This window comes from Stegostoma tigrinum, chromosome 32, assembly GCF_030684315.1.
Source record: "Stegostoma tigrinum isolate sSteTig4 chromosome 32, sSteTig4.hap1, whole genome shotgun sequence".
Taxonomy (NCBI): domain Eukaryota; kingdom Metazoa; phylum Chordata; class Chondrichthyes; order Orectolobiformes; family Stegostomatidae; genus Stegostoma; species Stegostoma tigrinum.
Genome location: NC_081385.1, coordinates 17818303 through 17833772, shown reverse-complemented (window position 1 = coordinate 17833772; position 15470 = coordinate 17818303). Strand labels below are relative to the sequence as shown.

The following is a 15470-nucleotide window of genomic DNA, read 5'->3' as shown; positions in this document are numbered from 1 at the left end:
ATCAGCTTTAATTTTATATTTTTCATGTGCTCTCCTCCACTTTCCTTTCAACCAATCATGTACGTGCGTATCATGTGACTTTGTCATGTGGCTTGCATGGTGCTGATGATGTCGTCCACGCTGGTGAACAGAAGGTAAAATCTTTGTTCTGATTGGTTGAATAAATTGAACACACTGAACACAATTCTTAAGAGTCCAATAGAGTTGAGCATTTCAGAAGTTTCATGATTTCCTGATAAAATACATAATTATAAATTTTGCAGAACATTTTATTTTAAAAAAAATAGCAAGGAACCCAGCAACATGGTAGAGGGAGAAAAGACAAAATGTAAATTTCTTGCTTAAAACCTGCCAACCACTTTTAACTGAGAACAACACAATCAATTACTTTTTATCTTGGTAAGAAATTAAACCATTAATTTGTTTAGTCTGTCATTCAGTTGAGAGCTTTTGTGAAAATGCCATGGACCAGTTTCCTTTTCTAAGCACACACTTTCTGAGCTTCTGCCTTGCACAAATCTCCTTTAGTTACTCGTTCCGGTTGGATACCTCAAGGATTAATGTGCCATGTGACTGCATCAGTTTTTACTGTTGGGTTCTGGTTTGCTTTAAAACAAGCCTTTGCAGCTAATTATTATTGAATGACATAGTTTGGAGTCTTGAAATATAATCTAAAAGTTGGTTGGAGCATAGGAAAGTAGCACATGCTGTCATTTTAAAGGAAAAGAAAAGCTTTCAAATAGGCAAAACGTGTTATGTTGGGCGTAAATAAGTAAAAACATAATGATAGTGGGAATAAATGCAGGGAGAAGTTGAATGATGTGGTGGACAAAGCGTAACAAGACAAGCAGCAGCATTTAATTGGTTGTTTCTATTTAAAGTTGTATTTTTGAATTTCTACCAAAGGCTTAGTGAAATTATATCAGCGGCTAAACAGCACTAACTTACAGACACCAATTTGATCTGTTCTCCGTTGTCTTATCTCACTTTAGCCCTGATGGCAAAAAATGCTTTTCATTTGTTCTCTTCCTGGAATAGTGAGAGGAAACTTCAGTCACTACGTCAGAAGTCAGATGAGAACCGAATCCAGTTCACCTTTGATGCCCTCCCAAACCTTGTCAAATCTTCATCCACATAGTATAAGGAATTTCAAAGCTGATAATTAACAAAATTAATTTACAGAAGACTGGAATTTTCTGGAATCAGGCAGCAATTTAAGGTCTAATCAAAGATTGTAATTTTTTTTGCCAGTTAGTTGTATTAAAATGAATCTCCTACTACATAACTGAATTGTAATTGATGCATAAAAATTAACTGCAAGTCATGTACAATAAGACAGCCATGATTGTATTGTTTACTTTCTTTTATCACATATACCTTGATATGCTAATGTAGATGTAGATATCAGGTGTAATTTTTGAAGAATTACCTGTCATAATTTTCATTTTCTAAATTTTTTCATGCACTTATGCAGTTTTCAGTATTAGTAAATAAATTTTGAAATACCTGTAGAATACAAAGTTCTTAAATAGTAAAAATTATCTGAAATTAAATAGTAAGAGACCTAAAATAAATGTCATCTTAAGCAAGCTTGTTTAGAAGAAGTACAAGAATGAAGAGATCATGATAGTTAAATTAAAGTGGATATAACTCGTATTAATTTAGTGATGTGCTGCCCCTGTAAAATTATGTTTAAAATGTTGATGATATATTGCAGAAGTCAGAGTTTTTTTTAATCCATGTGATAAACATAAACAACAATAACTTAATCTTAATTAAATCCCTGCCCTCTTAGTGTTTTCACAAAAAAAATCAACTTTGTTATCATTTCAAGCAAACTGTTGATCTTCTGCTGTTTGAATTTTCACAAAATGAAACACAGCTTGTGTACTGGTGCCAAGTATATCGAATTATGTGGGTGATACATTAATATTACTAACACCAAAACCTGCCTTAAGCTGTATGTATGATTTTCTTTTCTGCATTGCTTCCCTGCTAAAATTTTTAAAAATACTCACAGCAGCTGTTGCCTGAATATAATTTTTGTACTCTTCTTAATCTTGGTGGAAGATAGTATTGGTTTTCCTTTTCTAATCTTCTCTTTTGATTTTTAAGAAGGAAACATTTAGGCAGGTTAGAGCACAGACCAAGACTAACACTTGTAACTCACAAAAATTGTTGCATGTCGCAAGTAGTTCTGTTCCCCTCCTGAAGCCTATTGGGCGACATCCTGAAGGACAAAAAGAGGCTGAGATTTGTATTCTTCCCCACCATCCCCATGCATGCCATTTGTGTAGCAAATGCAGGCTGGTTTTGCCCTGGATTTTTCATGTGTGTGTCTTTCATTTCTTCCTTTTACATTTAATCAATGATAACTGATTCTTATACTCAACAATCAATCACAACATTTTTTTTTCATCTAGGTGTTTTCTTTGAATCTTTTAGTACCATTTACACTGTGTGTGTTGACTCTTGGCAGAATGGAGGAGATACAGCTGCTGAAAATCTGAAATAAAACAGGAAGTGCTGGAAATGTTCAGCAGATTTGGCAGAATCTGTAGTGAAACATTGAGAGCATAGTTAATGTTTCAGGTCTGTGACCTGCGTGAAGGACAGTTTTTTGAGCTTTATGATAGGTGCTATAATGCTGCAATGGGCTTCGTCAAATTAAAGGCTGGTACCTGAGAGAAATTGGATGTTCCTCTTGATAAAATATTGCAAAACCATTCCATAGATCAATGAATTGTATTGATCCCATTGCCAGACCATAAGATTGATTAGAAACCAGCTGAATGCCAAGGCAAAATTATTTTCTCAATATCTGCACATTAAGCAAATAGTGATTGGTGAATATGAAAAGACACTTGGTGTAAATGGCACTGCCATATGCATGCTAACTGGGTCTTTTTCTTCATTTAGAGCCAGAAAATCACATAGTCACATAATCCTTGCCAATATGATGTCCGGAATATTGTTGCATGACCAGGCATGGTTTGTGTTGGTGCTTCTTTCTTCTTTAACTTTTTTATTTTGCCCAGAAAAAGGAGTAACCTACATTTAGTGATTGGATTGTGTACCATTTGGAATCAGCCTTCAAAAAGAGCAGCTGTTTTTCTGTTTCTTCCTTTGGAATGTCACTAACCTGTTAAGTTACAGCATAACTGTTTATTTCAATTGCAAAACTATTCTTTGATACGTTAACCAATATCAATGTGTAGCTTGAAATGAATATGTTCTTGAAAATATAATATTTTATAAGCATGATTACCTAAATAGTCTAATTCAAGGCAGGCACTAACAACAGAGTGAATGCTCAGTGGTGACTCTTATACTGGAGACTCAGTGAAGTCGTAACAGCCTTATATTCATTTCTTTATTGAATGCACTCTTACGATCAAATTTATTGCTGTGTTGTGTGTCTTCTGTATGCAATACAACCTGCAAGTGACATTATTAAAAACAGTGAATGGATAGATTGATGACGAGTGAAAAAAATCATGACTGGCGTGCAGAAAGAAAGCCTAATTCTCCACAAATGTTGGAGCACCTGTATGGAATCCATGTCATCCCTCCCACCTTTAGCAATCCTTTCTACTGACTATATGCATTCTCCCCTCCCTTCACATTTTACCATTGCTTTTTACGCATCTGGTAATCAAAGCGTCCTGCCCTGAACCTCTCAAGCTTCCATCCTTTTTAAAGTCTCTCCTTAACTCATCCCCACTCCCTCCACACACCTTTTATGATATCCCCTCTTTTGGCTCAGTATCTTTTTTTTTAATCATACCTCTTTGAAGAGCTATGAGATTGTTATCTACAGATAATGCAGTTGTTGAACCTATTTTTTGCATTCTTACCATATCAGTCTGTCTCCTGGCTATATCACAGCTGCTGAATCATCATAAGGTAGAAACAGAATAAAAGAGCTTTGACTTGAGTAGAAACAAAAAGAGGGTCATTTGTGGGCCAATTCGAAGCCAAGCTCTCTCCCATTCTTAGTCTTGGCAGGTAGGTTACAATAGACAAAAGGGAGAGAGCAGTTGATTTGGAAAATCAAGCATTTGGGGGAAAAATAGAATCAGAGATGTTTTAACCATCAAGTTCATCCATGGAACTTTAACTTAATTCCATTTCTCACATGAAGTTGTCACTAAAAAATTTTAGTTTATAAATCTATATTAATTTATAAAGATCTATATAATAACTGGTCTCCTTACAAGAGCCACCACTCCACATAAATATCTGGTTGAGCAGAACTGCATTATTGTTTTAATTATTTAATATTACTTTGATATATCATGCAATCCAGAGCATTAAAGGGTACTTTCTAAATAAAAATGTGGCTTTCAGTTTCCTCTGACTTTTGCCAGCAGTGTTTGATCATTTATAGGTTTTCTCTTGTCCTTTTGAGCTTTCGACATACTGGAGAATAGATGCTCCTTTTGATTAAATGTGTTGTAATTACACTTGGTGCAAAACTTGAGAAACAAAAAGTAAAATAAAAATCAGGATTTTTTCTTTCTCTTATTTCAGTTCAATTTGCAGTCAAGTAGAAATTTTTTGCATTCTCTTTACTCGGGTTTCAATCTGATTTCTTCCACTTGAAAGAGGACAGCTTTCAAGATTTCTTCGGTCCTCCTTTAAATTAAAACACTTTTAAAATCAATTTTACACAGCAGTGTCAAATGGAACATTTCTCACTAGATCATATGAAAAGTTATGTCTGCGGACCATTTCTTCCTGTCTTCGTTTTAGTATGAAATCCTGAATGGTGCATCCGATAACTGCAGACTGTAATAAAACAAAAGTATAATCATTATTTTCCTGACTTTAATTAAAAAATAATGGCAAAAATGTTCAGTGGCTAACAGTCAGAGAAATCCCCATAGTTTTCGCAGCCCTGGGATGTTGAAGTAAGTAGTTCTAATATTACCTAATAACTGTAATTTTTTGAATTTACATGTACCACATAAACCCAAAGTATGACCTTTCCAGCAATCAATTAGCTGTCACTTTGAACAGTTCAACCTGGATCTAATTGCAGATAGCCTGAAACAGACGTGTGTTAGTGTGAATGGCAGAAAGTCAATTTCATGCCGAAGTCTCCTCAAATATTACATTATCAGCTGAGAACTGCAGAATTCAATGTCGAGTATTTTTCAAATTTAACAAATAGGCACTTGAAAACTTAGACTTAACTAGATAATTTTGACCACTTTGCATTAAACAAAACCTCAGATCAAGGCATTGTCTGAAGTGTGTTTACTTTGTTATACATAAATAATTAAATAAAACAATTATTACAATGTAACAAATACAATCACTACAAATCACTTCAATGCAGTTCTGTTCTCAGTAGGTTATTTGAATCCAAAACCAAAACACTTTTTTTTTTGTGAGAATTGTGAAATGTCTTTAAAAAATTAATGAACATAAAGCTAATGATGTCTTCTGAGTAAATGTAGTGATGTTTTTGATGAAATTTTTGGATTATTGGATAAAAGATGTGGTATTACCAATATTAACTTGTAGGAGAACCAAGTCCACCAAAACTTGAAGGAAAAGTGCTCGGAAGTGGAAATGTCTTCAAAGTAAACTGGATCAAGCAGGATGACGGTGGTTCTCCTATCCGCCATTATTTGGTCAGATACAAAGCTGTAAGTACAGAGACACTTATGTGTATATAGTTGTGCCAAAATATTACAGGAAAATATCGACCTATCTATCATGTCTTGCAGTAACAGTGGAGCTTTCGTACTTAAAGCTTGATATTTATTGGATTTGTAAAAGTAACTAGAAGTCAAAGAAAACACATTGAGAAATGAACAGTATTACGTCTGAATGTGTGAGGGTGCAATGAGAATTCTTGGTGGTGTCAGGGAACTTTGCATTGGGTCGAATGTTAATTCAAGTCATAATTTTAAAAGTGTTTATTCATTTTTTATATACAATTACAATCATGCTACAGGCAAGAAAAATCATGCCAGGATAGTGGGATAAATATTCAACTTATTACCTGATGTTAGGAGTTTTGCACATGTCATAATCATAGAAGTTGTCCAGTTTTCATTTTTATAGAAATCAGTGGTATTATATACACATAATCACCATAATAAGCTATTTCACAGAAGCCACTTTATAAGCTTAACTCACTATTCCACTGAAATGAGTTATTGCCACTTACATTGGCATGGTTATTCTGTGAAGGTTATGTATTCGAGTTTCTGCATGAGCATGCCTTGGTAACCACATGGCTTCACACATGTTTCTCTTTATTCACTTGCAGCATGTGGGGTGATACTGGGGCGGCATTTGTTGCCAAGTTCACTTTAATTTGAGCCATAGAACAACAACAAGCATAAACCAACAACTTTAGTTTTGAACTGAGCCATATGGATTTATTTCTTGCAAAAAAAGACAAAGTTTTCCAACTAATTATAATTAAACAAAATTTAACTTATTCCCTCACTTGCTTGATCAAGTTAAAACATCTGAATGCAAATATGTTGATTGAAAATCAGAATGTGGGTATAAAAAGCAAAAATAATAATGCATTTGCATGTTATATACTGGGTCATTAAACGTAAAAGCAGTGAGTTGATGAATCTTCAAAATATTATTTCCTATTAATTAGTCAGATTTCATGCAATTTAAAACATGCCATTATAGAAATGAATTTGAAGAAAAGATGGAGGAGCAGTAATACCAAGGATAAGAGGCTACGGTTATTTTAACATGTCTAGGAAAGCAAGGATTATGTAATTTGGACCAAGTAGATCAAATGAAAAGTCAGTTCTTGCAGTCAGGGAATTGATAATAAAAGGCCATATAATTGTGACTGACACTTGAAGCATAAATTGGTGGGCCAGAATTCTTTCTCATGCACATATTTCCTAAAATATGGAGTAGACTGCCACAATTATTGAAGAGGAAATTAGATTAAAACCTCAAATATATTAACAAGAGCGAGAAGATAGCAAGGAATGGAAATCAGAGTGGATATCTTTGATGTTGCGACAGGTGCAGAGTGGAAATAAGTTCCCCTCTTTGTAAACCACCTCAGTCAGTCACAAGCATTATTTTTCTTTGGCACACACACTTATCAGACGTCAATTAGAATGTAGGTGACCAAAATGAAGGAGCAAATTCTGAGCTTTTCTTAAGTGAAAAAAGGATTTTGTTACTTTTTTTTCCCCCTCAGTTAAAATGTGACACCCAAAATGCATTCGGGTAATAAGTTTAAAAATGCAGCAGGGTCTAGTGCAGATGGAGAAGTAGAATCAGGTACAGGTTGAACTTCTTAGAAGCGTTGAGTTGTGGGAGTGAAACCTGACTCCATGACTATTTTGTTGCCTCAGCAGTAATGAAATTTGCAGCGTCCTGGAATTCACTGAACAGTTGCTTTTACATGTCTTTCCATGTTGCACACTTGATTCAATGATTTTCTTTGTTTGATTGGGAGAATGGGTGGATCCATTGAAGGGGCCAGCATTTAGTTCCCATTACCCGAGTTACTATTGAAGTCAGTTCTGAGTTGCCTTCCTGAACTGGTGTGGCCAATTAGATGTAGGTACAAGCGTAGTGCTGCTGGGGAGGGAGTCCTGTGATTTTGAACTAGTGGCCGTGAAGAAACAGCAGGACGTGTTTCCAGAAACAAAAATAGAGATTGCTGGAGAAGCTCAGCATTTCTGGCGGCGTCTGTGAAGAGAAATCAGAGTTAACGTTTCGGGTGGGGTATGTTCCCAAATCAGGATGGGCAGGGTTGCCTCCCCTTCCGTCCCTGATGCCCCCCCCCCCCCCACTTTCCAGATCTGGCCCAAACCCATGCTGCCGAACCCAGCTCAAAGCTCCTCGATGTGACACCAATCCTCATAGTCTCCCACTGAACCTGACATGTCCTGCCCATCCTGACAGACCATAAACACTGCATTACTTAGTTGACCTCTTGCCAAATTGCACCCTGGAACCCTGTCCTCCTGGCAACCAATCCCTTACTCGTGACATCCTATTTATCTACCTCCCACCCAATCTGACACACTAGCCTCCCAGCACCCGAACATCACACACAACCCTTTGCTAGAAGTTGGCAAAGTGGGCTGTTGACACCTTTAAATGAGAGGATACAGTAGCTGACTGCTGTGAAAGGAGGCATTGGCTTACCTTCTGACAGTTCTGCACAACCGCAGACCTGTCAGAATGGAGGTACAGCTTTGCATTTCTGAAGGAGCCCTAATTGGAATCTCCTCACAAAATCCAACCCATGATTGCTTTGTATATTCAAAGTCTAACTCCATTATCTTTCAAAGATGAATAGCTTTTGCATAACCTTTTATCTCCCAGTGTGTGAATATATTACACAATTAAATTGAAAATGTGAATTTCTTAATGCTGATTTAGTTATCAGGTTTTGCTTTGATTTCTTTGATGAAATGGTAATTACAGTGTAACTGTTTTGTGTATTCCATATGAATTGACCTCAACCTATGATCAGGAGATTAAAGCAGCTATTTTAGGTCAGTATTTGCTCTCTATCACCATAGTCCATGAAGATCTAGGGCATTACATCAGATGATGAAATTCATTGCCGATATGCTATATTTATCATTCCTAATAAATTTCCCAAAATTAATAACTAATACAAACAATATTTCACCTTTTTGTTTACGGTGAATGTTTCATTATCAGGTCACTGTAAGAGAATACAACATTTTGGCATGATAATACACACTAATTGTGCAATCACTCTTTTACCTTTGTTGAGGCCAAGATGTGCTGTGGGACTTGCAGTCACTTGTTTGCTGATCTGTGGATGGTTTCCAAGTCTTAACCCTTCTTTAGCCCATATACTGGATTCTGGGATTTTCAAAAACTTGATTTCTAGCAGGTTGATAGATGGTCATCTGAAGTTTGTTTCCTGCATAAACTTACATGTTACACATAGGTCTTGCTAACTTTACGTCCAACCAACTTAACTGGTTAAGGTTGGGAATGTTGTATCAGAGATAATGGGAGTTGCAGATGCTGGAGAATCCGAGATAACAAAGTATGGAGCTGGATGAACACAGCAGGCCAGGCAGCATTTTAGGTGCACAAAGGTGGTTCAGTTCCTTTGAAATCTACACCCCACCCCAGATAAAATTCTGTTTATCTCTTCTGGTCTGCCTTGGTGACCAGTGATATCTGCTGTGGAGTATGCTTCCTTCCCTTTACCCTTTGTTATGGTAATATGTTGTCACCTAATCTATTTCACTTCCCTTAGAACACAATGGCCATTAGATAGTGGTTCAACTTTTGCTCTTCTGCCGTGCATTTCTCCCACTCAGTGAGGCATCACCTTCACTTCTGCCCTATCTGAGAACTCTCTCTTTTTTAAAATTTTACATGACGGTATCTACTAACCATGCCTCTGTCTCTGTCTCTGTACTGTGATCTTTTGTCACCTTCCGAGGCTCTTTCTAGTCTTTTATAGCTATTGGCTTTTTTAACAGCTGCATAGTCTCCCAATCCTACTAAAACTTCAGTTCTGTCTTCAGCCCTGCTTAATTCAAATGACCGTTGCTGAGTAAGCGAAAACCTTGTGGGATTCACTGCCATCCAGACAGATATTGAGCTTTATTCAGTTTCCAGTGTCTTTGCCATTTCCTGCTCAATTAATTCATGTGACCTGTCGAGCTACTCCGGCCCTCATGAATTCTGCCATCCCCTATAAGGTTTGTGATCTTTCTCCCTCTCTGGCCTGTCTGCTACATTCAAGTGGCGTCTTTCACCTTTTCCAATCCTTTTGCCTTGCCTTTTTCTGTTTGAGGTGTATATTTTGCTTCTGGGTCATTCCCCAATAAAATAGCTATCGCTGACCTTGTTAGCTTGATGTGGCGGTGCCAGTGTTGGACTGGGCAAGACAAAGTCAGGAGTCACACGTCACTAGTTAATAGTCCAACAGGTTTATTTGAGATCACAAGTATTTGGAGCGTTGTTCCTTTGTCAGGTGAATTTACGACTTGTTAGCTTAGAACTACCCCCACCATTCCTGGATGTAGCCAGTTCACACTCTCAAAAAACTTTAACTAGTAGCACCTCTGTACCAATTTCCCATGAGCCCTTTTATCAGCATATTAGGATTTATTTTGCTTTCAAGTTGGGAATCTTTTTCCCCACTGACCATGTCCATGAGTACTGTTGCTGTGGATAATGTTGATTACTCTCTCTGGCTGTATAAGACAGTGTTCTTCATTATTCTGCACACGCTCTTGACAACTTACTTGGTTAACAGTCATGCCTGAACAGGCACTGACTATCCTAATGCTACTGTCACCTGCCTTGCAGCTTGAGCTTTGGGGACCTTTGCAACCAACAGTTTTCCTTTACATGTCCTGGTTTGCCACAATGGGAGCATTTGAGGCAGCTTCCCATCTGTCTTCCATCCTTTTCTGTGATCGTGGATAGTTGTTTTCTCTGCCTGGCTTCACTTTTCTCTTCGGCTTGCCTGGATGATATTAACCTTGCCCTTATCCCTCCCTGGGTTTGTGACAGCTTCTAGATCCCAGCTTTCCTGCGTTATGAGTTTTCATTTACCTCTCAATCTTCAGCCAGAATTGCTGTCTGCCTGGATCCTGTTACCCTCCTCTTCTATTTGGGTCTGAAATTAAGAGTATAAACTTTTGGAGCATTACCTAAATTTGTTTTTCTTAGCTGGTCTTGATATTAAATGTTTGTACTCATTGTCAAAAGTGAACTGCCAAGCCATTCAAATTCTACATCTGGGTATATTGTTTTTCAAAGGTCTGACATTTTTCTCGTAAAAGCCTTTTAGTGCCAACTCTTGCACATTTGAAGAAGTCCCTTTCGCTGTCTTGCAGTTAATGGCATACTCCACAGGAAAAGAGAGTAAACTTTATGAACCTTCCCTGGAAGTCTGCTCTGATATAGCACTCATAACTACTATGCCAGTTGTTCACGTAAAGATGGTGTCTGCCTTTTTCTCGTCAAAATTGAGTTTTAAATGATCGAATCTTAATATATCAGCTGTCAGTACTGAGTTGGATGTGGTTTCCTCACCAAAGCTGATTTCGGTTTCCCTTCTCAGCTCAGGTTTCATTACCTTTTTTGGAATTCTGTTTCTTCTTTTCTTTCCAGCTTCTCTATCTCTCCACTTCTCTGCCTTCCCCTCTCACTTTCTCCCCTGTCATGCTTCTGTTCTGTTTTCGTGGAGCTTTTATCAATACGACCATGAATTAAACACAAGATGCAAATTTCTGAGCACCGACTTATTTGTCTTGTTTCCCTGTCTTTGTCTTTGAATAGAATGGTAATTTCAGTGCAGCAAGTTCATGCACTTTTTTCTGTTTCATCTACTTTTATTCTGTTTGGGTTGTTTGGACTGGGTTCAGTCTGCGGTCAGGTGATGGCAGCAGCTGTTTTAGACTAGTATTTATCATCTTTAAGAATCATCACTTTATTAAGATCTCCTGTTAAAGGCAGATGATGGAAGTTGAGTACAGTAGGATCAGGTTTAGGATGATTGTAACCATAAAACCATAAGATATAGGAACAGATGTTGGCTATTCAGCCCACTGAGACCGTTTTGCCATTCAGATTGTAGTTGGGTTGATAATCCTTGCCTCCACTTCCCTGTTTTATCTCCATGATCCTTGATTCCCTCACTGATTAGAAATCTCAACCTGGAGTATATTTAATAGCCCAATCTCAACTGCCATGTGCAGTAAAGAATTCCACAGATTCGCAATCTTTCTCCAATCTTACCTTGGCGACTCCTTACGCTGAGATTACATCTCTGGCCCTGCACTTTGCCCGTAATCTCTCTGCATTTACCCTGTTAAGCTTTTGAATCTTATGTCTCTATAAATCCTCTTTTCAGCCCAATCTACTCGCGCAAAAGCAGAAGCTGCTGGAAGTATATTTTGCTTCTAGATCATTCCCCAGTAAAATAGCTGTTGCTGACATTGTTAGCTTGATGTAGAGGTGCCGGTGTTGGACTGGGAAAGACAAGGTCAGAAGTCACATGACACCAGGTTATAGTCCAACAGGTTATTTGAGATCACATGCTTTTGGAGCGCTGCTCCTTTGTCAGGTCCTCCTCAGCACGTCTGGCAGCATCAGTGAAGAAAAATCAGAGATAATGTTTCAGGTCCGGTGAACCTTTCTCAGAACAATCTACTGAACCTCTCCTTGAAAGAAAATTCCTCTATACACAGGATCAACCTAGTGAACCTCCTCTGTGCTGCCTCCAATACAGATATGTATCTGCCCTTCGATAAGGGACCAGAAGTGTGCACAGTACTCCACCACTGAATAGTGTCATGACAGTTTTAACAAGACCTCTAATTTTAAACTCCATTCCCTTTGAAATGAAGCCCAATATTCCATTTGCCTTCTCTATTACCTGGTGAATGTGTATATTAACTTTTTGTGATTCATGTACGAGCAACCCCCAAATCACTGTGCTTCAGCATTTTTAGTCTTCTCCCATTTAAATAATGAACAACTCTCTATTCTTCCGGCCAAAGTATATAAACTCATATTTTATCACACTATGTTTAAGGTTTTGTGCGCACATGTAACATTGTCTGTATCCCTCTGTTGAGCCCTGGTGATAACTCACTACTTCTCATCTATTTCTGTCATCTGCGTGTTTGGTGATAGTACATTCATTTCCAACTTTCAAGCCATTAATATATATTCAGATGACTGTGTCTGCATCACTGTTCACTGACCAATGTATGATTGGCCCAGAAACAGTGTTGAATGGTGACCTCTTGTATTTGAGCTTCTATCAGTTTGTTTGGAAAATGCTTATTCTTCCTTCCCATGACAGTAACCAGTTGAAACACAATGTCCTGATTGTGATGCTGGATCACCGTCTCTTCCAGCACTTTGAAAGCTTGAGCTGTTCGTGTATCTGTCTAACTTTTATTGTTTAATGTCACAGAAACCTAGAGTATCTCAGCGTAGAAGAGGGTCACTCAACTCCTTGAGTCTGTTTAGTTATCTCCACTTGCCAGTTCCTGCATTTCTGGTAAACCTTTTTGGCAGTGTCTCCAAATCCTTCCTATAGTATGGCGCCCAGAACTATACACACTAATCCAGATATGGCCTAAGCAAAGTCTTATACAACTGCAACGTGACTTGCCAACTTCTTTGTTCAATGCCCTTTTGAGTTTCTATGATCTTAAGTGATCTAGTGGAGCTCCTTTGACAAATGGACAATTCAAGGACCCAATTCATTGTATTCACAAAAAGAATTGTCATATTGAAACTGGCATTAAAGGTAGTTTGGTTTTATCTGCTTCTTGTTTTCAGCTTATTCCATTCCTTTCACAAAGGTAGGAAAACTCTCACAGTAGCTGAGACAGTTAGTCGTTTCTTATCGGAACAAAGCCCTGTCCTTGGGTATGCTGCCACTGAATGTTAGCAAAATAGTACAATGTGACTTACCATATAAAATCAGAAGCTAATATTTGCATCTTAAGCTATCTGTGTGCCAACTTGGTGCTGCAATTTGCGTGATTTCACCAAATGTCACAATTCTTCACTTTTGAAGACTGAAGTTTGGGAACTCCATAGGCCCAACTACCTTCAGTACGCAGATCTCTGCCAGTTTCTCCATGCCTTTCTGATAGATACTACTTCTGTAGAAGTTGAACAAGTGAAAATGTACTTTATTTTTCCTGGAGTTGTCTTATATTCTTTTGAATAAGTTCAAGTTCCGCACACCAATGTCCACCCTTCCTTTAGCAAAGTGACACCTTCATTTTATGCAAAACAACAACAAAAAATTCAGACCCGGAAATCTAAAATAAAATCAGAAAATACTGGGGGAGCGAAGAAAAATCAGTGTATCTGGGAGCAGCATTGGAAAGAGAAACAAAGTTACTTTGAGCCTGAGATGACTTATTCAGAATTTCTATTCTAGTTTTGCCCTGTTGTACTTTTGAAAACTGTTTTCCCTGAAAGAATTACATTTCCTTCATTGTTGAACTCAGGATCACAATGCTACCACTTGCATCCAAAAAGTAAAGTGGGTGACAAAGGAGCAGGTGAATAACAACTCTGGGCTTCAAACCTGCTGTGACTCCATTTCTGGATGTTGCTGTTGAATCTGTGTATCATTTATCTCTGCTTCAAAATCAAAAGTGAGAAAGTCAATCACTGGCAGCCTTTACATTTTCTGAAACTGATTAAAAGTTAGCCATAATGTAGCACAGTGGCGCATTGCTTTAACTAGTGTACATTTATCTGCACAAATCTTAGATTGAAGCTCTGTTAGTGCTTTGCTCACCGATGGTCTATTTTGCAGAAACATCACTCGGACTGGAAACCTGAGATGCGATTGCCATCTGACAGTGAATACGTTATTCTTGCAAACCTGGAATGGAACTCTGAGTATGAAGTTTATGTTGTTGCTGAGAACCAGCAAGGCAAGTCAGAAGCTGGTTCCGTCTCCTTCCGGACCTCGGTAGAACCCACTGTCATTCCAGGTACAATTTCTGGCTGCTTTCAAATATTATTTGCATTAAATCTTGCAAAGACGCTGCATCCCCAAATCTAGTCATGCTTGTAAAATTGAATACTGCTTTATATGGTATTCATCCGTCTGTGATGTATTGATTTCATTTATTCCTTTCATGGAAAAAAAAATTGCACTCGTTAGTACTTCTCTGCATATTTAAAAATAAATACAGTTCATTTTCCAATCATATTTTTCCACTACCAGACTTGTATCCAGCAAGAAATGTTGGCGTGCAAAGCAGTAATCATGGGTACAGCCATTAACAAAAAATGAAATTGGAATCTTACATTGGAACAGGGTGTAAGAACTGTTCAGTGAGGGGAAAATTGCGGCAAGCATTAATACTGCAACACATTGACAATCATGCTTTCTTGAGCAGGTTAATAGTTATCTGACTGAACGAGTTGAATCTTCTGTCCAGTGTAACACCTTTGCTGGTGGGTGGAGGGTGAGTTAGCATTTGTTCAGGCAGGATGATGGCAAGTAGGATCCTTCCTGTAAATGGCATCTTCCTGCCTCCATCCTGATAAAGTCCAGGGTAGGAAGACCCATTGACAGCTTTAAGGACCTCCTCCTGCCACCACTAGTATTAATCCAGCAATGGGTGGGATGTATTTGCTTTCTCCAATGGAGGTTGGAGGAGAGAGGGAGCAGTTGTTCTTTGGCGCTCCCTGCCCAATCAAGAGACCCAACACCAGGAAAGGGAAGCTTGCTGAGAGCACCCCTTCTCCCGCCCCTCCCCACACCAGTACTACCAATTCCCTTCCACCATGACTCAGCTGTGGCCAGAGATTGAACAACGATCCTTGGCCTTGCATGGGTGTTGTATGGCAGTAACTACTGTCTGCTCAATGCTACTTCCACTCAGTAGAGACCCACAGTTCATTCTATCATCTGAACATCGATCCTGCAGGGAATGCCTACTTGCGGCCTGACAAGGGCC

The 15470-nt window shown here is 38.3% G+C and overlaps 1 protein-coding gene across 17 annotated transcripts in view; it reads left to right on the top strand.

The window, feature by feature from the left end:
* The window catches only part of LOC125467077 (neural cell adhesion molecule 1), a 501070-nt gene that overhangs the window by 432596 nt on the left and 53004 nt on the right, over positions 1-15470 (top strand). For all 17 annotated transcript variants that reach the window (XM_059639028.1, XM_059639033.1, XM_059639029.1 and 14 more), the window contains 2 exons: positions 5533-5657; positions 14315-14495. In XM_059639028.1, the coding sequence (XP_059495011.1) occupies positions 5533-5657; positions 14315-14495 (306 nt within the window). The remainder of the gene's footprint in view (positions 1-5532; positions 5658-14314; positions 14496-15470) is intronic.